Raw genomic sequence first — 25,273 nt, forward strand, 5'->3', positions numbered from 1 at the left:
ACACTTGCATATGCTTGGGCTGGGAACACATCATGCAGTGCTTTCCTGGGGGGGTCCTACAACAACCTGGTGTTCCCCTAGGGCTGGTCCTAGTCTGTTTTCTAGGAAAGGAAACCGAGGTTTCCAGTTACAAACACACTGCTTATGAAGGGTGAGGAGGATGGAAATGGACCCCTGGCCATGGCCTGTGCCGTGCAGCTTAGCTGTGAAATATGATATAGTTGTGTGTGTGTGTGTGTGTGTGTGTGTGTGTGTGTGAAAAATGTATTAGGCGTTTTAAATGGCAGAGAAAGAGGAAAAAAGAAAGAGGTATCTTCCATCTGCTGGTTTCAAATTGGGCTATCCTAACCTATTCTGGGCCAAGCTAAAGCCAGGAACCAGGAACTCCATCCAGGACTCCCATGTGGACATCAGGAGCCCGGGTTATTTGGGCCATCATGCACTGCCTTCCCAGGAGCCTGAGGAGGGAGCCAGGTCGAAAATTTTGCTGCTCTCCCACCTGGGTTCACAGCACCACAAGCCTGACCTGCTGTCGGGTCACAACGCTGGTCCTCACTGTGCTTTATCCTTGGGTTGTGTGTCCCCAGGAGCCCCTGTGTCAGACGCAGGGCTGCCCCCACCAAGGTTCACCTGGCTCTCCAGCTGGCTCAGCCGCTGCTTCACCTTCATCTGGGTGGCACTGTACTCGGCCAGCAGCCGTGCGAACCTGGTCTGTAGGGTGTCCAGCGAGGACTCCAGGTGTTCCACCTTCTCCTCGATGTCCTTGGGGTCGGCCCCTGCCTTGGCCAAGTCCTCATCGATTAGGTTGTCTTTCATCAGGATCTGCCGCCCCTTTTCCTCCAGGGCCTTCTTGGCCTCGGGATACTCAGTGAGGGCCTCCATCAGGTCGTCCTTGGACAGACAGAACAGGTCGGAGTAGCCAATGCTCCGGATGTTGGCTGTCCTGCGGTTCCCGGACTTGCTCCCCTTGATGTTTAAGATGCTGATCTCGCCAAAGTAACTGCCATCGCTGAGGACCACGAACTGGGTGACCCCATCATCGGCCACCACGGCCAGCTTGCCCTCCTTGATGATGTACATCTCCTTCCCAATGTCCCCCTTCTTGCAGATGTAATCGCCGGGGCTGAACACGGTGGGCTTCAGCTTCAGCACCAGCTCTACCAGCAGCCCCGCCTCGCAGTCCTGGAAGATGCGCACCTTCCTCAGCGTGTCCAGGTGCACATTGATGGCGATCTCGGCCTTGAGCTTGTCTGGCAGGCTCTTGAGCACCTCCTTCTCGTCCACCGTCTTCTGGTTGGCCCACAGGTAGTCAAACCAGCGGATCACCCGCGTCTCCAGGTCTTTGGTCACCTTGCGGAATTGCATGTACTGCTTGATGGAGTCGATCTTGGCTTGGAACTCGGTCCGTGAAGCATTCATGTTGGAGATCATGGAGCCTACATTGCCCACGATGGTGGCGAAAATCAGGACGCCCACCAAGAAGTCCACAACCACGAAGAGGTACTCCTCGTCTTTGACGGGCGGTGGGGTCTCGCCGATAGTGGTTAGGGTCAGGGTGGACCAGTAGAGGCTGTAGATGTACTTCCTTGAGAGACGCCCATACTCTGGCTTGGAGACGTTTGGGTAGACCCAGGAGTCAGTCCCGAAGCCAATGAACTTGGAGATGGCAAAGTAGATGCACGCGTTCCAGTGGATGATGGTCAGGATGTATAAGACCAAGTTCCCGATCCTGAACATGTTGGGGTAGTTGGTTCTGGTTTCCGTGCGGTCAAAGAATTCGAAGAGCCGAGAAAGTTTCAGAAGGCGGTTGAACCTCAGTTCTGGGTAGTTCATGCCTAACTTCAGATAAGCCAGGTCCGTGGGGACCAGAGACAACACATCCAGCTTGAACTGCAAGGTCTTCGCGTAGTGTTTCCACAGCCTGTCCACATCCGTGACCATTAGGCCTTGTTCAAGGAAACCTAAGGAAGAAGGGGGAGGTCTCAACAGGCATCAGAGAAGTTGATACTTTGAATCACAAGAAGCTGGAGGATTTGTTGTTGTTGTTGTGTTTGTTGTTTATTTTGTTTTACATCATGCATATAAGCGTATTCCAAAACATTTTATGGAAAATGAAATTAAGAGATAAATTTATTTTGGTACCAACCCTGCACAAGTTTTACAAATTGCATTTTTTATGATTTTTTTGGTGATCCGTCATATACAAGAGAAGTAAGTTAAAACAGACACTTACCATTGCTATAGGAAAGGTACTCAGAAATTTTCTGTTTCGTGACACTAAAGTATTTTCATTAAAAATCTGTGGATCAACTGGAGAGTTTTGAATATGGACTAGGGATTAGACTACAGCAAGAATTGATTCAATTTTAAAAGAGAAATGCAAATTGTATACATATGCATATATTTAAAAAAAAAACACTCCTTTAAAGCTAGAGATGCGTGTTTATTGCCTAGGATGTTTTTTAAAACATTCCAGCAAGAAAACGGGGGCAGAAAGACAGACAGAACAAAACAAGCAAAGTGTTAGTGATGGTTGCAGTGGGTGTCAATCACAGGGTGTTAAGGATATTATTCTTGCTTGCAGGGCTCCGAGGCCCACCGAGAGCTGGGCCCTGCCCAGGGTCTGAGGCCCAGCTGACAAGCCCCAGGCGTTGCTGCCGCCCTTCGGAGCCATGCTCAAGGGTTACACTGAAGGGGGCCTGCTCCCCGTTAACATGGAAAACCAAGTCTGTTACCCATAAGGAACTTTCCACTCCCCAGCTTCCTATTCCTTGCATCACTCTTTTGTTATAAAGTTATTCCTTGGTATCCTCGGGGGTTCTAGGATCCTCCAGATACCTAATTCTCTGGACAGCACTGTAGGGACCACCAGTACCGTGAGCTGCTGCCTGTGCTGCTGGCATCCCAAGCGGGAGTGTCACTTTAGAGTCCTGGCTATACCAGCTCCCTGTTATACCAGGGAAAGCAGCAGAGCTGGCTCAGGCACTTGGGTTCCTTCTGTCGACTTGGAGTTCTTCACCCCTGATTTTGACCTGGTCCAGCCTGGGCTGTTGCATCCGTTCAGGGAGTGAACCAGTGCGTAGAGACTCTCTCTCTCTTTCTGCTTCTCCCATTTTCTGATACTCTGTAACTCTTTTTTAAATCAAAATAAATCTTTACATTAAATAGCATTGTAGTATTTCCCTCCATGCACTTTAAATCACCTCTATGATACTCAACTCAATGCAAGTAATTATTTTAATATTTACAGTTTAACAAGAAAAAAATGAGCACGTTCATTATAGGTGCAATTTTTTGCACTGTTTTCCACGTGCCGCTTGTTGAATCTGCAGGTTCCAAATCTATACATATCACAGAGCCCTCCTTGTGCCTCGACATTTCTCGCTGTCACTTTAAAACGTCTTTTCTCAATACCGACACACTTTTCCCTTCTGGGTCTATCCACGGCCTGCCAGGGTCTGTGCTCCCTCTGGGTCTCTGGGGGATAAGCATTCTTGGGCCTCTTATCCCATGGAGCAGTTCCAGTGAGAAAGCCAGATGTGCTGGGAATGCTCACAGCCATGAAGCCACAGTCAGCTCTGCTTGTGTAACTGGTGGGTCTTACGTGAACAATGTCAGTATAGTTTTGAGTTTCAAAATCTTAGAGCAGTGGCATGCATTTTGGCTGACAGGTTAAGACACTTGTAACCCACATTGGAATACCTGGGCTGAGGGCAGTGTGAAGGCTCAACTGGCTAGTCTTCCATCTACAAGTGCCACTTCCCATCCAGCTCCCTGCTTGTGATCTGGGAAAGCAGTTGAGGACAGCCCAGAGCCTTGGAACCCTGCACCCATATGGAAGACCTGGAAGAAGCTCCTGGCCCCTGGCTCCTGGCTTCAGATTGGCCCGGTCCCATCATTGTAGCCATCTGGGAAGAGAACTGCATGGAAGATCTCCCTATTTCTGTCTCTCCCTCTCTTTAAATCTGCCTTTCAAATAAAAATGATTATATGTTATAAAAATTATCTTGGAAGGGGAAAGCAGGCCATCTATTGGCTTAGGCAATATCAAGGCATAAATGAACACAAAGCATCATGTGAGGGCACAGCTAAGAGCCCAAGGTGTGTGTAAGCTTCAGTGCCCAGTTCCCACGACAGGCAGTTTGAAGGTCATCTTTCACTTCAGACCTGTTCTAGATGGATTCCCCATGTCCTGGGACTCCTCACTGTCGGAGATGAGAAACTCCCAGGGAGCTTGAGCTTCTTCTGGCCCCAAGCAGCGCTGAGTAGGGGTGATCTTTGAGTTGCAATTCTACTTTTTTATTTTACAGATGAGTCAGGCAAGACCCAGAGAGGCAGATGGACCTGCTCAAGGTCACACAACATAGGCCAGAGCCCTGTTTTAAGTACCGCCCAAGGGTTCAGCCTGGTGGCACTTGAGGGGGCATCACCTGCCCTCATGGTGAAGGATATGCCCAGGCATTCCTGGTTTCTCATGGTCAAGGCTACATAACGTCCACTCTACCATTCTGGAGTTTCTCAAACATTGCAGTGGTCCTCGTGGCCCTGTTCCTGAGGGCCTGTGGCTTGTCTGGGTGGACACACACTCACCTGTCCGGGCTCGCACCAGCATGTCCAAGCCATAGAGGATATCTGCCGAGTAGTCCAGGACCAGCCACAGGATCAGGTGCTCAGACTGAAGCTCATCAAAACAGGACCTGCACAAGCCAGGTGGGAGCCAGGAAGACAGACAGCATGGGGCCAGGCCACACTGTGCTGCCCAGCGCTGGCTTACACCACACAACCATGTCCCAGCCTGCAGTGCTCCCATCCAGGGGTGCCCACCTGGGCCGCTAAGGGTCAGACCCAGGCTACGAGAAACTTTTCTGCCCCCATGGTCACAGAGCTCTGCAAGAAAGGGTTGAGTTGACCCCAAAGAACAGGGAGGGGGACCTTGTGACAGCTGCCCTGCTGTGACTGATGCCTTGACTTCCAAGGCCCCAAACCATGTTTTTTACCCCCAAGAACAGGACCTTCTCACCACATCCTCACCCTGCACATGATCAGAAAGGCCTCAAGGTCCCTCTGGAAAGCAGTAGCAACATGTCCCTGCAGACTCTGGAACAATTTGTGGGAGGTGCCAGACCCCACGGTCAGGCTCAAGTTCAGTTCCCTGCCATTGTTTCAATGTCTCTCTTCTTGCAAAAGCTCCTGCTTTTAGAAGCCAGGCCAGTGAAACACAGTAGCTGGATGGTGGCCCTGAGGGGACCAGGACGGGGGCCTCCCACCTCCCAGCCTTGCTCTCTGCCCATGTCTCATTACCTGCACACTAGCAGGCACCAGTTATAGAAGACAGGCAGGGCGATGGCAGTGAGCCAGTGGTAGTACTCGTTGCTGGAGGGGTCCACCACGAAGGCATTCTTCTTCTTCCTGGAAATGCAGACACACAGCTTCAGAAGGTTTTAGGGATCTGGATGGGCTAAGAGACTCTAGGGCAGTTTCAGGACAAGGCTTCAGAAACTGCTGCCTGTGGCGGAGGCTTCCCAGTCTCACCAGCCACATGAGGGTGTCCCACCTGGGGAGGCGACCTGGGAGCCAGAGAAGACTCAGAAAGTCCTCCAGGACTTCCTGCCTAGCTTAGCTCCCCCAACTGCCTACAAAGTCACGATGTCATTCCTCCCACGGGTTCTGTGCAAGAGCTGTGACCTCCAGGGGCTTGGGGGCATTGCAGAGTCATGGATCGTTGTCGGAATCCAGTTCCCTGCGGCTGCAGGTCTGGGGTCCTTCCATGCTGGCTGCTTGTGCACACAGGGCTCTTGTTGGATTTTTGAGGCTGCTGCATTCCTGGGCTCGTACTCCCCTTCCTCTGTCTTCAAGGACAGCAAGGGTGGGCTGAGTTGTTCTCATGCACTCTTCCAACTACTTGGGTGAATACCCTGGTCCCACACCTTGATAACCCTGGAAAAAATCTACCTAAAATCCTATGCTTAATCATGTTTGCAAAGCATCTCCTTTGCTCTCTATGTTAACCTACACCTAGGTACCAAGGACCAGGATGGTAGACATATCTCAGGACAAGGGGCTCCTGCCTACCACACTGGTCAATACTTACTAAGCAATCTATACAGCACCATTCTAAGAACCTAATGTACATATCATATTTACTCTTCATACAATCTCATAAGGCAATATTACAATCCCTAGTGTATAAACCAGAGGAACCCAATACACAGAGAAGTCAGGTCACTTGAGGTCTTAAGTTGAGATATAAGTAATCTTTGTGTGTGTGTATGTGTGTATTGTGCATACATTATGTATTATATATAAATCATATGCTCCTAGATCAAAGCATACAGTGGTAACTCAGGAAAGTACCTAATTTCAAAATTCAGTGCATGGTTTCCACTCAACACATATTGCTTTCATGCTATTGTAGTAAAAAAAATTACAGGTTGAATCGTGTTAAGTCAGAGACCACCTGTATGTTGTACCTATCTCTTCAATCTACTGTTGCGATGATTGAAGCTGGTGAAGAAGAGCCAAGTCTTCCTTCCTGGTCCCTACGAGGCTGTTCTCTGGGGTAGGTTTGCCTTCGCTGGAGTGTTAACGTCATGGTGCCAGCAGAGGGCGCCGCCTACTAGCTTATCCGGAGCACTCGGTTCAGCGTGGGGTCCATTGCACAGAGTTCAGCTTGCCTAGTCCAGGATTTGGGGGCTCTTGGGCCACCGCCCTGCAAGGCCGTTGACTACCAAACTGTGGGGAGCCTAGGAAAAAAAGTAGTTCTCAACAGTCACATGTCTGAATTCACTCAGGACTTCCCCTCTATAGAAGAATCCCACAATTTGCAGAGATAATGCTGGTTTGGATGGGGAGCAGTCTGGGCTGACACAAAGAAATCATTCAGGATCCATGGGTTTAAGTGCAAACGCGATGGAAATGTGCAGGATGGCATCCATAAAAAATTAGCTGCCCTATCTTCCGTGCCCAGGGGTCTCTATTCTGTGAAAATTCCTAATCTTGTACGTTTGTGACTTGCGGAAATGTGGAGCCATCTGAAAAGAACCTGACACATCAGGGCCAGCCACTGCCATTCTTGTCCACAACCCCGCTGCAGCACACAGAAGCTGAGGAGGGGCCAGTACAGTGGCATAGCATGCTCATTCTCTATGCAGCACTGGCTTCCCATACAGGCTGGTTCATATCCCGACTGCTCCACTTCCCATTCAGCTCCCTGCTTGTGACCTGGGAAAGCAGTGCAGGATGGCCCACAGCCTTGGCACCCTGTACCCACACGGGAAACCTGAAAGAAGCTCTTGGCTTCAGATCAGCTCAGCTCAGCTCTGGCCACTGCAGCTGTTTGGGGAGTGGACCAATGGATGGAAGATCTTTCTGTCTCTCCTTCTTTGTAAATTTGACTTTCCAATAAAAATAAAATAAATGTTTAAAAAAAAAACATGAAGGGAGATGCAAAAAGTTTGATCCAGAGAACAAAGAAAAACAAAACAAAACAAAGACAAAGCCTGGCATATTCTTTGTTAATTGAAAGTCAAGAAACTGGCATTTTTTTGTTCTCATTAATTACCAGTTTTCCCCTGATCTCCAGCTAAGATCCTCAGCCCCCAAGGAATTCAAGAAGGAAGCAGTGAAAAGTGAGAATTACACATATACACACACGGACAGTTTCACACAAATGCACATAGATAATCTCACACACAAACACACGCACTCCCTGGGTCCTCAGGTGGCACTTCTGGAAAAAAAAAAAAAAAACAAATATCAGACTACTCTGCCAGCTCAACAAAGGATGACAAAAAGTAATCACAGGGGTTCTCTGGAACTATGTAAATTTCCTGCCCTGACGACAAAATTGGCATGAACTGGTCTTAAGACAAGGGCACTTCATTGACGGCCAGAGTTTGGCGTTGTGGGACGGAAAATGCACCTCATCAATGCCCACCACCTGGCTGAAGAAGTGCCAGGTTTGCACCCTCGAATGCGCAGTGGCCCAGGAGGCTGAAGTTCAAAGCCTTTATCCATCACCACCATGTGACCCGTGAAGGTGGTACAGACCTCCTCCCCTCCCCACAACCCGTCCCCAGGACTGGGCTTCCAATGAGAGGAACAGGATTCTAGAATCTAGGTGTTTTGGGAGGGCAGGAAGTAAGACTAGTCAGGGAATGAGCCGAGGCTATGCTTCTACTAGGAGGAGGATGACCCGGGAGCCTGGCAGGGGCAGGGTACTTACTCCTCCTCTGTGTTGTTGCTGGCATTAGTGTTGCTTCTGGCCAGTGGCCAGTCACTGCAGGGACGCAGACAGAGCGCATCGTGGGGATTCGAACTCGGTTTTAATTCCTCAGGACCACTCGCCCCTAGTGACTGCCCGGTACCTCTGTCCCCCTCCCTGCAGCTTGAAGAACACAGGGCATTGTTATTGTTGGGCAGAATTGGGGGGTGGGGTGGGAGTGTATGAGAGAGACAGAGACAGATAAACAAGTTAGCTCTTGGGGAAGGAGAGATTGCACCCTTGGCCCCACTGAGGCTCCTGGATAAAGGAGCACTAGCAGTTTGAAACCCTTCTAACTTTCCAGGAAGAACATTAACTCCCAGCACTCACAGGCCAGTGCAAGCATCACATGGCAGTGTAAGAAAATCAGAAGGCCAGTAAGCCTCTAAGAGCTGGGAAGGGAGCTGACCAGGCTGTCCATGGTCACTAGATACCACTCATGGGAGCCCTCAGGGAACAGAGCTGGCAGCCTGCAACACTCCAGCCTGGTTTCCAGGCGCCTTCCTCCAGGACACTGGACTCCCCAATGAATGCTGTTGCGTCCCCTGCCTGGGGCTCTAGCCCCATCTGGGTTACAGCTGAGCCTACTTGTTTCTGGACTGATTCTGCTCTCCTGATGTTTCCCAAGGAGCTAAAACCCACATGAGACCAGGAAGTGGCAGAGGGGAGGCAGTTCCCTGGAATATGGTGGACTCTAACCCATATGCCAATCCCAAACTGGGAGAACTAGGGTCTGCTTTGCATGCACCTTGCTTTGCAGGTGAGAGGTTGTGTCCTCCAAACCCAAAACCCTCTCCTCCAGGATGCCTCCCTGATTGACCAACTGTCATCTTAACACCATCACATTCACTTGCCCACCCTGAATCCTGCAAGTCAGCAGGTGCCTGTGGCATCCTCAGGCCTGCCCTAGATGTGGTCCTAGCTCAACCCTCTGCTCGTCCCGTTCCAGTGGGAAATGCACAAGAAGTCTTAACATTTATCTCCGCTAGTCCAAGGTTGTAACACAATCAGTTGAGCGAAGGAATCTATGACCAGAAGGAAGTGAACCAGTTCAGCTGGCTGCCTTGTTTTCCCCTCTTTCACCCCCACCTCTCATCCTCCTTTTTTCTCCCTCCTTGTGCCCCCCTCCATCTTTTCCCCTTTCATCTTTCTGTGGTGCCAAGCAAATAGCACCCAAGTGTTGCAGTTGTGGAACTTGCTCAGGATGGAGATGCCTGACCCCAGGGCCAAGGACAACCCTGAAACGCCCTTGCCAGTACGCAGGCTCCTGTCCCCCCCCCCCCCCCCCGCCCCAGGCTTCCTCGTGTAGCCCTGGGAGTCTGAGCACCTGCACTCCAGGCTCACATGAACTTGAACCTGTGCTGGGAATTCTCACTCCTCTCCCCATATAGAAGATTGGACTGGAGTCTCCAACAGTAGTTGCTACCAAGAAATGTCTTTGAATGGTTATGTTAGCAATATGTATGTTTCGTAGTTGACCCACATGGAAGTGAGGTGGAAGCCTTGGAAAGACGGGCCATGTTCCCCTGGGGTTTCGTTGCCTTCCTTCCCCTGGATAAAGGAACACCACAGTAGCAGCCCCAAGCCCTAGACCTTGGGGCTTCATGGCTATGAAAACCAAGGATGTTCCTCCAGCAAATGACACAGGGATCGTGTGCCCCTCAACCATCATGCTTATCTTTTCCCCTTTCATCTCGCTAGTCACCGCACTCCTGGAAGATCTAGCCCATAAAGAGCAATCCAAACTCTCTGCCTTCAGAGTGGTGGCAGTGGAGGTGGAGGTGGAGAGGATTCTCCAGCCACGACAGGGAGGGAGGCAGCACCTGTGTAAGAGAGGGACCTGTCCCTAACCGCAGGTCTGTCTCGCGGCGGAGCAGTGGGCCACACCCTTGTCCTGCAAATCTCTTGTTCTCACCCACCCCTACCTCCTGTCCTACTCTCCTAATGGTTCCTAGTCTGATCTGGGTTATCAATGGTGCCTCCCTCAAAATCTGGCCAGCTTGTATATCTGTTTTCGATAAGAATGCACACACACACTCACTTGCGCCCAATTCTCCTGCTACAAAACAGCTTGCTTCTGAGCAAGATGGGTGGTGGGGTGTCTAGGATGAGGGCTCTGTGCAGAGAGAGACTGGTGAGGCCAGTGACTCAGATGAGTTTCTGAGGATGTTATTTGTAGAGCCACTAAACAGACTTCTTGCAAAATGGAATCAGGAACGAATTAGGCTGGGCACTTAGGCCCAAAGCTGTCCTCCTCTGCAGGGCTCCTGGAACCGGGGCAGAGACTGTTAAAGCACACTGTGTTCCCCCCACCCCGCAGCGCCTTACAGGGCGGGGGGGCTGGTGCTCCAGGGACAGGCAAGGTGGAGGAAGCTGAAGCCAATGCTCCCAGCTTCAGCAGGAGGCCCCTCCTCCTCCTGCTGGATTCCTACCTCCCCCCTCTGTCTGGTGTTTCCTGGCCCAAGATGGACTGAGCGTTGCTCCCTTGGCTGGCCACCTCTCTGAGCTCAGCTTTGTGGAAGCGCTCCAGAAAAGAGTCTGGTGTCTGGTCCTCGGGATGTAAATGCCTGGAGGCCCAGGTGCGCAGCGAGATGACGAGGCGCGGCCACCTGGAAGGGTGACAAGAACAGATGGTAACAAGTGAGCAGACATGGACGAAGGCCAGTGAGGGGCCAGTCAGACACAGGGATGACCAGCAGGCTGTGGGGGCATCTCTACTCTGCAAAGGGCCTCTTATCTCCCTGTACACCTGCAGGAGGGCAGGGCTTCCTTCAACTGGGTCGCTCTAATGGCTTTATCCTTTCCTTTAAAAGGAGCATTAGCAAGCTCCCCTCCCATCTCACTCTTGCTAGGTATAGGAACAGCAAAACAACAGACTTTTTAAATGATGATAAAGTTCAGAGCCAGGTTTAGAGCCACAAGCCTGCAGGTACAACACAGATCCTTGCTCCAGGGCTCGTCTTGGGAATACTCTCAGTTAGAACTCCAAGGAGCTCTCTGCAGCTCATCCTGGTACCTCTCCTGGAGCCAGAGCCCACTCCACTGGGGAGGCAGCCGGCCATGGGCTCAGCACTCCAAGTCCCCAGACTCATCTGAGCTGTCCTGGGAGTGCCCTTCCCTGGGCACTACTCCCACCTCCCTATGTCCCTGCTCCGGGAGCTGAGACAGGAAGTGACACAGGTGCTTCTCATTTCCTTCACGCTGGGTTTGCAGGGCGCTCCTTGATGAACTGTCCTACCCTGAGAAACTTGGAGTTAAGCCATGACTTGTGTCCTTAGGAAATAAACTGAAACAAGAATACATTCTGCACACACAGATGCAGAGAGCTCTATTGTAGACAGATTCAGAAGTGTCTGCTGCACCCCCATCCTGCCCTCCCCAAAGCACAGCCCCCTGTCTGGCCTCTGCTGTAGGACTGGGAGAAGATACTTCATCCACACGCTACGTACTCATACCTTTGAGCTAAGAGCCAGGCCCACCTGGGAGCTTCAGCTTGGCAACCCCCTCCGCGCCACCACCAAGGGAGGCCACCCTCGGCCAGATGCTGGCTGCTGTGTGAGTGGAGGAAGTCAGAATGCTGGGAGCCAGGCAGACAACCACATGAAGACCATGGGAAACTTCACAAGAAAGTGAGAGGGAAAGGGCAGCTGCTGCCCCAGTCCCCGCCCCAGCCTGCCCAGGCCTCTCCGTTGGAGCTCCCTTGAGGACTTTCTCTGCTATACAACCAGGGGCCTTCCTGTGTCCTTTTACGGTGATAATAAAAACTCCGGTAATAACTTATACACTCAGCTGTGATGGACCAATAACCTGTAGGTCACAGTAGCATGCCCTACCATTGAGAAACACAAAGAAAAAACACATACATTCTCTTTGGTAATCATTTCCAATAACAACAGAACGCCTGACAGTGTTAAACCGCGGCGTGGGTACAGTGGGCCTCTTCAAGGAGGTGCAGCTGAGGAAGCCCACGTCCAGAGGCCGTCAGAACCCACGAGTGCTTTTTGTAAAGATAAGGATACATGCCGTGGTGGAGTGTAGCTGTGCCCTGGTGAGAAGCTGCTGCAGGCAGTGCCACCGTTGCCCAGGGTACACCACTGCCTGCTTCTGCTGGCATCACCACTGTCTCTGGTTGGCTCTCTTTCTGCATCCTTCCAGAACTCAGCAAGCACTTCGATATCACTTGGGGGTGAAGGAACTCGTAGACCTAGGCAGCTTTCCTGACTCCCCCTGAACTCAGAACACACGACCTCAGAGGAAGGCGACGACTGCCTCATGAACTGCAGGCTGCTCCACTTGCTCCAGCTTCTACTCGTCCAGGTTCCACCCCTCCCCGCTCAGAAACACAGCCCCCTGCTTGCTGCTCTCCTCTCCCCCAGGCCAGAGTGCAGGCTCAACAGGGTCATACCTGGCAGGTGCCTGGCTGGTGAGGGTGCTGCTCCTGGCTCCTGTGGCTCCTCTGGTCTCCATAGCGATCCTAGGTGGCCGTGCTGCTGCTGAGGGCTCCTCACTCCGTGAGAACGCCCTGCAATGAACCAGATGAGGACCAAAGTAAATGGATTTCAAGCTCCTCTGCCTCCAAGTCACAGGCAGGGTAGGATGGCCAGAGGACTTCACGAGAAAAGCCACCGTGGATCCTCAACCTTGAGGCACCCCACTTGGGTTTACCACCTGACCTTGACTTTGGGGACAAATGGGGTCCTTCCTTTGCAGGGGAAACTTGCTTTCTGTTGAGGGTCACGTGAAGATCTGTATCATTCATGGGCCATATAAAATGATTAACTTAAAGATCGGTCTGCTAGAGACATATTGGCCATTCCCCACCCAAGTTCCGGCTCATGGGCAATAGCTGGCTGGACAGGAGCTGTCTTCCTTGGCCTGCCTTGCCATAAAGCAGGGATGGGTAATGTCCAGCTGAGGGCTGTGTAAGATCCAGGAAATCATGTGGTCTAGGCCTGCCAAGCCAACTGTAGGCAGGACTTGAAATTGAATAAATTTGTAGTAGTCTGGAGGGGTAATCCTCAGACAAAGAGCTCTTCCATCAGCTGGTTTACTCCTCAAATGGCAGCAGTGGGCAGAAGACAGGAGCTTCTTCCTGGGCTCTCCCATGGGGCCATCCACTGCTGTTCCCCCACATGCATTAGCAGGGAGACGAATTGGAAGTGGAGCAGCTGGACCCGAACCAGCCCCCATATGGGATGCTGGCGCCACAGGCAATATCTTTACTTGCTATGCCACAACGCCAGCCCCTAGGTAGATGATTTTGTATGGCCTGCAAATGATATTATAACTCTTCATATGGCTCTTGGCAGAAAAATGATCCTCTACCCCTGAAGGAGGAACCAGCAGGAAGCATCAGTCTGGTTCCCATTAGAGCTAGGGACTGGGAGTGGTGCCTTGCCCAACATCTCAAGCCTGCGCAGCTAGTTCCGTAGAAGGCTTCCGGGACAAGGATTAGGTTCCAACACATCTCCTACTGTGGAAATTCTACCTTCAAGGTCAGGTCAAATGCCACCTCCTTTGGAGCCCTCCCCTATCCTCCCTTCCCACTGTGTGTGTTGCAGGTGTATCACCTGGGCAGCCTTTCTGGGCACCTGGTGCTAACAGGACCCCACGATATTGCATGGAAGTGGCCTAGGTCTATACATGTAGTTTTAATGATTTGTGTGTTGACTACAAATAAAAATCCGCAATTCTCCCCTTGCCAAACCCTTGCCGTTGTGCCCTGCCATGCAGAATTAAAGGGACGGTGACCTCACCTGGGCAACAGGCAGTGAAAAGCAGGAACCCTTAAGACAACAGTGGCCCACCTCCTCTTCACCCTACCTGCCCCCCGTCTCCCGCCCCCCGCCAAGTCTGTGCCTCATCCACACCTGCAGAGCCTGGGGCTTGTAGAATTGTCTAGAATGAGACAAGCGATGTGTCTGATGAGTAGTCTCCTTCCATTTCAGTACCACCTGCTGGTGCTGAAGTTTGATCAGCTTTGATGAAAAGCCAGCCTGGCCATGACCTCCAGGGATTTGCACCTCACTCTGGTGGAGCTCAGGCAAGACAAATTAATTCTAGCACATAACCTACTGCAGCCTAATCAGCTTTCTTACCAAGGCAGGGCCCCAGAGGAGGCAGGAGGGAGAGGCTTCCCTCCCTCCCCTGTGAGCAATCAAAGGTCAGAGCCCTCCATGCCCAGCTTCCTGCTTTCTGCAGTGGCAGGCTTGCTCTGGCAGGGAGCTCACAACCACCCCGCAGCCCATCCATGACATCCTCGGATGGCCCCCTCCTGCCAGCAGCTTTCTCTGTCCCTCAGCTGTCCCACAGGGCTGCTTTTCCTTGCTGGTATCATCCAGACAGCTTCCTCTTCTGCAAGGGCACTTAAAACACGTTTGTAGGAGATGGAATGAAAAAGACAAGCACATTGGGGTGGGAAACATTCTGAAACAAAAAAATACAAGGGATCTCAAAAAGTTCATGAAACATGTATATTATGGAAAAACTCGGGCATGGATTTCACAGTGTTGTGACATCAAAAATAAACTGAATTCTATTCCCTGCCAACTTTTTGGGAGACCCTCCTATGGAAACTGGGATATTGCCATGGATATGGCTCATGGTTTGATTTAGATTGTCCCAGTTTTCTTGGCGCTCGTGTGTGCGTGTGCGCGTGTGTATGTGCGATGATCTGCGTTTAGGTCTGTACAGTCTCCTTGCATGTGTGGATTCCTGTTTGCACCATCATAAAGGGGCAGAGCGGTTCCATCATCACGTGAGAGCTTCACACTGCCGTTTTGTAGTGCTATGCCTTGACTTTCCAAAGATACAACATACAAACCACTAAGCAGCTGCTGTATACACTCACCATTTAATCCATACAACAACCCTGGAAGACAGAAGGTGGAGGTTCAGAGAGGCCAAGTACCTTCCCAAAGATCATACCGCCAAGTGGGAAAAGCTGAGATTCCCATGTCAAAAGCATCTCTCATTTAGTCCGTGCAGCTTCTAGCTGCATATTCATATTCAGCACAGATTAGAATGAAAGATAACAGGACATGGCTAAGGACTGAGCCTGGAGACGTGCCACTGCAGACACTGCTCTGACAACTGGCTGTGCTACCTGAGCCATATGACTGGATTTATTCCTAAACTACCTGATGGAGCCCCGCTCCCCGATACCTCTCAGTCATCTTGCACATCTCACTGTACAGACAGGAGAGCCTGGCAGCAGCTCTGCACAGCTGGGAAGCTACAACCCCTGCTCTCCTGGTCCTCCACTCCCTACCACAGTGGATGTATTTTCAAGGTCAGCTGCAGGAGGAGGAGGCAGGGACAGAAGTAAGCCTGTCTCTGGGGTTTTGGATGCAGGGAGTGGGAGCAGCTGACAGCTGGGTGGGGCTCTGCCAGGGACAGCCCCAAGGGTGGGGGTATTCTGTCCTACTTTGCAGCAACTCTGGAATTTCACGCACCATGCAGCGTTGGCCCTGCCGTTCTGCCTAGCCTGGCTTCTGTGAGTGTGTCCAAGGGCACATCCTGGCTACAGATGTACTTGCTCATGACATTGAGCTGGGGGTGGGAGGGGACGCTGCAGAGGAGGGCTAAGCTCACTCCCACTCCGAAGCAGGCCTGTGACTGGCAGACCTGAGGGCTTCCACATGGAGCCCAGATGAGTGACATCCTGAGGATCCTGGAGGCCCAAGTTTGAATCCCTACTCCAGTACCTATCAGCTCTGGATGTCCTGTGGGTTAACTTCTCTGACTTTCATAAAGGAAATTTAAAAACAAAGGAAAAAAACCTTAGGGATTTCATGTCGATTTAAGTCTTGTTCAAACAGCCAATCCCAGAAAGGCACACCTTGCTCTTCTCTGACAAAAGCTACAGGACGTCAGGGGACTTTTTCTTCTGAGTGCCTCTCCAGACTGGTTCTTGAAAGCGTGTGATTCTGCCAACTGCAAGGCTCTCTTTTGGCTCATTGTCAAATGCCTGGGGGTGACACAGCCATGCACCTTACAATAATGTTTTGGTCAAAGCACTGGAGTATGTGATGGTGAGTTGGTGGGAGGTCCTGCAGGGTTGAGGAAGAGCTGTAGACCCCTGTCACTCAGTGATGACCCCACACACTCTACAATGTTTGATCAATGGTGAGATAGCTTAGTGACTGCAACCTCACCACCAAGTGACATATGGCTGAAGCTGACTTCTTTGAGAAACTGTTTTTTCCAAGCAGAAGGAGGAGTGACGGGAAGTGAGAAGAGGACGTGCCAGTCTGCAGTGGCATCTGGAGCCCTACAGGGCACTCGGGTGTGAAGAAAAGCCAGGAGCTCTGGGCAATCCATGCTGGGCTGTGGAGCCACAGTGTCCCAGGGAAGGGCAGAGAAGGGACAGCTGGGGAGCCAACCCTGTCCTGCCTGCAGCTGGTTGTGAACAGGAGCAAGGTCTTTACTGGAATGTCTGTTTCTCTAAAACCCTCAGACCTGGCCAGCTTGACCTTGGACTTGCCTTGCACTTTTAGGCCCTGGGCAGGGTGTGTGCGAGTGTGTGGGGGGTAGTCAGAAGGCAAGGCAGAGTCCCCTCAAGCCAGGATGGGGCAAGAACAAAGCTCAGAGGGGGAGTTCTGAACATGCTATGCTCATCTTCCAAGTTTACTTGTAGAGCAGGTGAAGGTGGCCTTTGTCTTGTCATTGGGAAGGATGGATACCTCCCCATGAGAACTGGACCAGGTCAGTGAATGCACTGAATTCTGGCATATTCCCCTAGTGAGTTCTTTTTGATCTTCTCAAGCCCTGAGGAACTTGAATGATGAAAACCCTCAGCCAAAGGCCACCTGTGACCCGGGAACTGACGCCAGTGTATTTTGCGTCTTTGGTTCTGGAGAAAGCAGCTGAAGATAGTTTTCTTTGGTGATAATTGCTTTGGGCTCCACGTTTGGAACAGCGGGAAGATGTCCTCTTTCTAATAGGACACAAACCCCCATGCCCAAAGCTCACTCAGCATAGCTACAGCAGGAAATTGAGCTGGGATTTGGGGTGCCCTCAGCCCTCACTGCAATTCTCCACAGCACATCCTTCAGTCATTTGTACTATCCCCAGAAATATGCCAGACAGCTCGTCCATAATTGAGTCAATGGAACAAATCTCAGTTGAAAAGAAAAGCTCCAGGCGTTTTTATTTCTGGAATTTTCAGAGTGTAAAACAGGTTCCATTCTAAGGAGGCACTTCTGATCTTCCTTAGGATTTTCCACTAGGAAGATAATTCCAGTCATTTGAAACAGAGAAATAGAAAATGGAGCCTCCAGTTGGGTGAAATAAAGACCTGGGTGCGAGAATTCCTCCTGGCATGGAGACGGGCAGTTGCCTCCTCCTGGGGATACTTGGCAAAGTGAGACCGTGGCCTCAAGGGTCCAACACAGGCTCCCTCAGGGGTGACAAAGAAGGATCAATATGTAGCTCCACACACTCTCAATTGTTTGTTCCAAAAATAGTCCTCAAAGGACTAGAAATTCAAGGTAAATATGTGTAGGTTTCTTTTGAAGGTCCTCTTCAAAAGCAAAGAGATAGGGAGAACGCAAGCGAGCCCTTCCATGTACTAGTTTACTTCCTAAATACCAGCAACACCTGGGGGCCGAACTTAGACGCTGAGAACCCAATCAGATCTCCCAGGAACGTGGCAGGACAACTTGAGCCATCACCTGCTACCTCCCAGGGTATACACGGGTGGGAAGCTGGAATTGGGAACAAACCCAAGCACTCTGATATGGGATGCTGCCATCCTATGTGATGTATAATCCCAAAGATGTATAATTTGGGCAAATACCATTTTGCCCCTAGAAGAGTGATTTTAAACTTTGAAATTGTTATGTTATTCAAGTCAGTCTTACATGGAGACCTCATCTCTGACGAGACAGATGTAAGGCTGGATTGTTAAGCAGAGGAGAGGACCTGGGGCCCAGCCTTCCTTCCTGAGGCTGTTTTAGTTCATCCTGAATACCTCCTGGCACTCCTTGGTGATTAGAAGTAACATTCTGGCAGCTTCTCTCTGTGAACACACTCGTGCTTCATAGGATAAAGCTTTCCACTCTCCTGAAGGAAGCATTCTTTCTTTCTCTCCTTTATGAAATCTCTGTAGTGTTCCTATAATCTTCTACAGTCATCTGCAAGTGAGCTTGCACCATGTGAATGATCAAGGCCAGGCCACCAGTGGAACTTCAAAAGACCTGGCTTGTGACTAGACTGGACACATGCAGGGCAGTGGCCAATTCCAGATATCTGGTCAGTTGGATTCTCCTAGATCAAAGGGCAAGTGAAGTGGAGAAAGCTCAGGAAGAACCAAGACCAGTAGTGAGGGCTGCCCACGCACTTTGCTCTACAGCAGGAACTCGTCTGAGAGCCCTGTGTCATCACCACTGGTTTTCACCTCACCACAACCCTAGGTCAACCATGACCAGACAAACCCATTTTGCAGATGAGGTAATGGATGACCTAGGGATGTCTAGTAACTTCACAGTTAGTCAGTTGCAGAGGTAACTGCTCAAACTCAAGCCGCCTGACTCTAGACCTGGGCTGTTAAATCTTCAATCTGGTCATGGAAGAGAAGAGGACAAGACATTTTCTCATTCCTAAGAATGAAAAATAGCATTGTCCAAGGGCATCAATTCAGAGCCCCTGACCTCGAGGTGGAGCCTAAGTGAGCATGTGACCATTGCCAGCATAAAACACAGTATTGAGCCCATAATGAGGCTCTCAGAGGCTGGGGCTCTGACCTCTGATCAGTGTGGCTTAGTGGGCTAGCAACTCATTTTGCAAAGAGTTGTCTTCCCAGGAACCTCATGAACCTTCTAGAACAGGCCACAGTAGGTCGTTGGCTAAAGCAAAGACAGGACAAACCAGCTGGACCACAGTGGAATCCTGTCCAGCAGGCATTTTGAGCAGGAGCCCCAGCCTCCCAACTAGGCCTGTCTTCTCTTTTGTATCTTACCAGGTGGAGCTAGCCCGGGATCCTTTTCTGGCCTAGGGAGTCTGGAAGCTCCATGAAATGCTGGGATTGTGCCCCATTCCAGGCACAAGGCACCACTGATGCTCACAGCCTCGGCTTTTGTGCCTTGGACCCAAGAGCTCAGGGGCCTGATGTTACTGTTGTGGCTTACTCTCAGGCTCCCTCTGCTGTAACTTTCAGCTCTTTTTTTAGGGTACTCCTTTAAGAAACTATCCGCTCACAGTGGGGAAGGAACTAGCGGCCCACACACCAAAGCTTTCACAGAGGAGAGTTATCCTGAGAACTATTTGAAAAACAATGTTACGAGGGCTGCGGGAGAGGACGTCTAGCTTGGATCCCGAACCCAGTCCGCCATGTGCCCATGGCTCATGGCGGGCTGGGCCCGGACATGCCTGGGTGCGGCCTGCTTCCTTCTGGGGTGAGTACGCCGAGGGGGGAGGCCTCCGTGACTGGGCATGTCCGGGACCCACCCAACACCCTCATTGGGTGGTGGGTGAACGGGATTGGGGAGGGGCGCAACCTCGGGCCTGCAGGATTTAACCTCCGACTGCCAGAGGCGAGCCGAGGGCTGTGGGAGAGGACGTCTAGCTTGGATCCCGAACCCAGTCCGCCATGTGCCCATGGCTCATGGCGGGCTGGGCCCGGGCGGCCAGTGCGCCATTTGGCGCCAGGCTGTGGCTGCTGGCCGCCCGGCCGGGGAGCTCTGGGGTATTGGACATCTGAATCGCTGCTGAGATAGCTCTACAGTGACCCCACTGTTTCTGGGATCTGAGTCAATCCTAAAGATTCCCAATGCCAGTAACTCTTCCTTTGAAGAACTTCCAATCCCTTAATAATGCTGAGCTTTGAACACCTATCAAGTAAAAGATAAGCTCCGGCTTGTGTAGCAGGCTGGCACCTAATGGTCCTCGGAGCAACCACGTGCAGGTGCGTGATTTACAGCTAGGAACGGTCCCAATCTGGGATGCCACAGCTGAGATGAGCTTCCCACCAAGGGGTGTATGTGCTGGAATGGGGGCTGCGTTCTATCTAGGAAACAGTTGCAGTCACCCGAGGCACTAGTGTGGGCTGGGATTGGATGCACCAGGCCGGTTCAGATCCCAGCACCATCTGGTGTTATGGAGAAACAGGGTAGATGTGGGACTGACTAGGCTGGGTCTCAATCCCCTTCTGAGCCATGTGTGAGCTGTATGTGGGTATGGACGAGCCATGGCTGGGCTGAAACATCCAACAACAAGAGTCAGAATGGGGTGAAAGCCAGCCAGGAAAAGCCACTGTTCCTGCTAGGACAGGAGGTGAACTGAGTAGGGTTGGCTCAAGAACCCCCTGGCAAGCGCAAAATCTGGCATTGGGAGGGGTTCTGATGGAGGAGCGTGGGCAACTCCTCTGGCAGGACACAGTCCCTGCAGGTAAGCGCGAGAAGCATGATTGGAAACAGCCCAGAATAGGCCATGGAAAGTTTCCCACTGGCATGCATTCGGCATGGGTCAGGAGCAGGCCAGGCTGAATCAGTTCATGTCATCCTCTGGCAAATCCGATCACCAGAACAGAGTGTGGAATGGGCCGGGTTTGGTTGCGACAAAACCAGTACACATTCTGGAACGCCAGGGCGTGGTTGCCTGTACTGGATATGAATGCAGCACCCATCCAGCACACGTGAGATCCAGGAAGGGAGGGGCAGAGCTGGCGGGGGGGCTAAGGGGCTGGTCCCCTCGCTGGACAACCACTCCCACTGGGGAGTGTTGGCTGGGATAGAGACAGACACGACTAAGCAAGGCTACAACACCTGTGCGCTGCATGTGGACAAGATCAGGGCCACAGCATCAGCTGGCAGAAGCTGGCACTGGGGACTAATTCTGTCGAGTCAAATCACAGGACCACCTAAAGAGTGCATAAACCGGGACAGAGAGACCTGGGAGGGAAAAAGTGGGTTCCCCCTTCTTGGGTCACTATTCCCGTGGGAGGGCATGAAAACTAGGACGGGGGCTGGGATGGCTAGACAGAGGCACTCAACAACATCTGTGAGGGCTGGATGGTTGAGTCGATTAGATAGAACTAAGCTTTAATACCCATTGACAAGTACCAGAGCCAAATGGGATGGGGGACAGACTGGTCTTCTGCTACACAAATTGGCAAACCAGGGTAGGGGGCAGGCTTGGTGGGGGTTATTGTGGGTCACCCCGACTAGGCTGCAGCTCCCACTGGTTGATGTAAGGGCCGAACCAGACTGGACTGCAACACCCATTGGTTCCAGTGCAACTCGGGACTGAAAACAGAACCAACACAGCAATTGCAACCACCAGCTGACCAGGGTGATGGACTGTGCCGGGCCCTGTGCTTGCTAGAACATACAAGAATCTGGTCTGGGAATACCTCAAAGTATCTTTGGAGATCTCCCCACTTGAACTGCTGGACTCAGAATTCTAACCAAGAAAAGACAGAAGACAGAATAGGACAATCATTCATCTCAGCTACATGTTGGCAGCGAAATATGGGACAAATGGCGACTTCATGATGGACCATATCAATCAGTGGACCACCTCATCGAGCGAAACTGGCAGTGACTCATAACTGGAGAACTATTAACTCCACTTGAGCACATATCTCAGAGCATGCCCCACATCCGGGACTTGGGGTGGGCGGGAAACCGGGTGGGGCTTCTCCCTCAATATCCCCTTTTACCTCATATACATGATGGAAACAATATGGACATAATAGCATTGCCCACCTCCCTATCCCCCTGAACCTTTTTTTTTTTTTTTCTTCTCTTTCTTGATTTTCCTTCAACTATAGTTAACTATGTAAAGATTGTCAACAACAATACAATAAAATGGATTATAAAAAAAAAAAAAAAAAAAAAAAAAGAAAAACAATGTTACAGAATAAGGAAGAGAATCTTGCATCGGTTGGTTGATTCCCAAATAGCTTCAACGGCCAGGCTAGGCCAGGCTGAAACCAGGAACTTCTTCTGGATCTCCCATGTGGGTTCAGGGTTCCCAAGAACCCAAGCTATCTTCTTCTTCTGCTTTCCTAGGCACATTATTAGCAAGAAGCTGGATTGGCAGTGGAGCAGCTGAGACTCCAACTGTGGCTACATGGGTGGTGACTTACCCCATTATACCACACTGGAACTGTTATTCTTTCAAATGAAGAACAATGCCTTAGCATAAGAAATTTCCAGTAGTGGGACATCAATGTTGACAGAGGATTAATTAGGAGGACATATTTGAGTAGAATGTGACTTTCTGATGCCTCTGAAATCATATCAAACTTCTGGGTGGAGAGTGACAACATGGTGGCCTTGAATGTAAAGATGGAATCTGTGACTTCAGCATTCCATATATCCTGTTTGCTTTACTTTGGATCTAGCTCCCTGCTAATGACCTGGAAAAAACGGCAGAACATGGCCCAAGTGCTTGGGCCCCTGCTATCCATGAAAGAGACCCACAAGAAGCCCCTCCTGGCTTTTGCCTGGCTCAGCCCTGGCTACTGTGGTCATTTGAGGAGTGAATCAGCACATAGATGATCTCTCTCCGTCTGACTTTCAAATAATATAGTAATAATATAATAATAACAATAGCTTTCTAGGAGCCCAGCACTAGGTTAAAGTGGAGCTTCTCTGAATTGCAGAAGGTGAAGTGCAAGGGTCGCATCAACTTGCAACAACAGGACCCCAATCTCCTTGGAAATCGGTGACCATCACTCATTAGCAGAGTTTGCTGATGAGTTAAGACTGAGAGCTTAGAGATGAAATCAAATGTGCATCTGAGAAAGGAAATGATGTACATCAAAGTGTGGGAGAAATGATGGATGAGGGGGATGGTAGCCTCTCATTGTGCTCTTGAGTCACCAGATAATATGAGAATAACTTCTCAGGAGGGAGAAATTTTCCATTCTATGTAGGTAGGACATAACAGAGATATTGGAAAGTCTCTTACAGTCCAAATCAGTCATCTCATTTGAGACTCTCAGAAACAAACATAAAAGTAAGTCGAGAGGGTTCTCCCCTCCCTCAAACGTATACCAGGCTCATGGGAGAGAATACTGCTCTGTTTGCAAGTGAAGCAACCAGGGAAGGTAAATGATTTCCCAGATTCAAGCAGGAAGGCAGAAGAGGGCAGGAAGCAGAGCTCCAGGTCCCAGACTGGCATGTGGCTGCCTACACTTGGATGCTGTTGATGAGGTTGGAGGTCCCTCTGGCATGGCAGGACCCACAGTTGTGCAAGACCAGGATCAGGGCCTGCCCCTTGACCATCCTGTGGGCATGAGGACCAGGCATCTGATGCACCCATGGGGCTAGGGAATGTCTTATTTTCAAGTTGTTTCTATGATAGAATTTTATCCACAGCGCTTGAAGCTTTGTTACCTTCTATAAGTTATGTAACTCTTAGAGCCTCATCTTGTATTTCATTTTAAAATGAGAATCAAAATAGCTTTACCAGGTTTATGAGGACTCAAGGAGCTAAAAGGTGGAGCTGGGAGAGCTGTGTGTGCCCCCTCCTCCCATTTGTCACAGGTGTACACTGAAGCATTCCAGATCACCCAAGGAAACCGGGATGCCAGGCCTGACGCCAAGAGCCCACTCACCTGCTGAGGCCATTCTCAACGCACTCAAGATCTCTGCCTGTGCTCTTCATGGCCAGGTGGGTCAGCGCAGGGTGGGAGTGCTGTGTGCTGACTTTCGCCATCTTCCCACCTTGTCACATGTAGCTCCCAAGACAGTTTCTGGAAGGCAAACACAAAGCAGACATATCAACAATGGGGAAGTAACTGCACACAGGGGATAAAGGTTTCTCTGCATGGCCTCTGAGGCAAGCACTGTGCATACGCTCGTCTCCCATTTCTCTCATAGTTCTTGACATGCTGTGTTTGGTTGGAGGTATCTCGTATCCTCTTTCAAGTCTGAGATACAAGCAAGGTGTCTTTCTTTCTTTCTTCCTTTTTTAAGATTTATTTAAAAATTACAGAGATAGATGGAATAAGCTTCCATTCACTGATTCACTCCCCAGATGACCACAACAGCCTGGCCTGGGACAGGTGGAAGTCAGGAGCCTGGGTCTCCATGGAGGTTCAGGGGCCCGAGGACCTGAGTCATTGACTTCTTCTTTCCCAGGCTCATAAGAAACTAGATAGGAAATGAAGCAGCCAGGAGTCAAATCGGAGCTCATTTGGGATGCTGGTAATACAGGCAGGGGGTTAACTTGCTGGGGTATAACACCAGCCTCCCCCCCTCCACCTACCGCTTCACTCTATTTTGTAGATGCTGCCTGCAAATGAGCTGTTCAGAGTTGAGTGCTGAAGCAGCAAATCAATGAATGAAAGGTCAAGCCATTATCTGATTAAGAAAGCCAAAACTTTTTAAGATTTTCTGGGAAAACATAACATCCCTCTTTGTAAACACACACACACACACACACACACACACACTTAGAAGGCAGAATAAGAGAAAATGAAAATGTTCTACTTAATGTGGTTCACACTCAAACGGACTGTAACAGCCAGGGATGGACCAGGCTGAAACCAAGGAATTCCATCCTTGTCTCCCACATGGGTGGCAGGGGCCAAAGTACTTGGGCTGCGTTTTGCTGCTTTTCCAGGGGCATTAGAAGGGAGCTGGATCAGAAGCAGAGCAACTGGGACTTGAACCAGTGCTCTCCTACAGGCTGCTACATTACAAGTGATAGCTTAACCCCCGTGCCACAACGCCAGCTCTGTAACAGCCCTCTTTACACTGGCTTTCTTGTTTCCTTATTTTTATGTTCCAATTTAGTGTGTCTTAACTTCCCCAGATACTGTTTTAAACTACTTACACACACACACACACGTACACATGAGAATATGTAACAGCAACTTATCATTCTTAACATTCATAATTCTTTAAAATGTTTTGCTAAACCCCATATATGCTTTATCTCATTTAATCATCACAATAATCATGCAATGTGCTTACAGCTTTTATCCCCATTTACAAATGTCCAAACTGAGTCTTGGAGATGTTAAGTAGCCTGTTTGATCAAACAGAAATGACTTGC

General features: G+C 50.5%; 1 protein-coding gene across 1 annotated transcript; it reads right to left on the reverse strand.

Annotated features, from left to right (window-relative positions):
* Window positions 1–280: 280 nt before the first annotated feature.
* On the reverse strand, window positions 281–23,929 carry CNGA3 (cyclic nucleotide gated channel subunit alpha 3). The gene is made up of 7 exons (XM_058667557.1): window positions 23,829–23,929; window positions 12,669–12,785; window positions 10,696–10,872; window positions 8,225–8,278; window positions 5,302–5,409; window positions 4,591–4,697; window positions 281–1,961 (listed from the first exon to the last, which is right to left on the reverse strand). The coding sequence occupies exons 1-7, from the start codon at window positions 23,927–23,929 to the stop codon at window positions 553–555; spliced, it is 2,073 nt and encodes a 690-aa protein (XP_058523540.1). The 3' UTR covers window positions 281–552.
* Between the last annotated feature and the right edge of the window lie 1,344 nt (window positions 23,930–25,273).

The sequence above is a fragment of the Ochotona princeps genome, chromosome 8 (assembly GCF_030435755.1).
Source record: "Ochotona princeps isolate mOchPri1 chromosome 8, mOchPri1.hap1, whole genome shotgun sequence".
Taxonomy (NCBI): Eukaryota; Metazoa; Chordata; class Mammalia; order Lagomorpha; family Ochotonidae; genus Ochotona; species Ochotona princeps.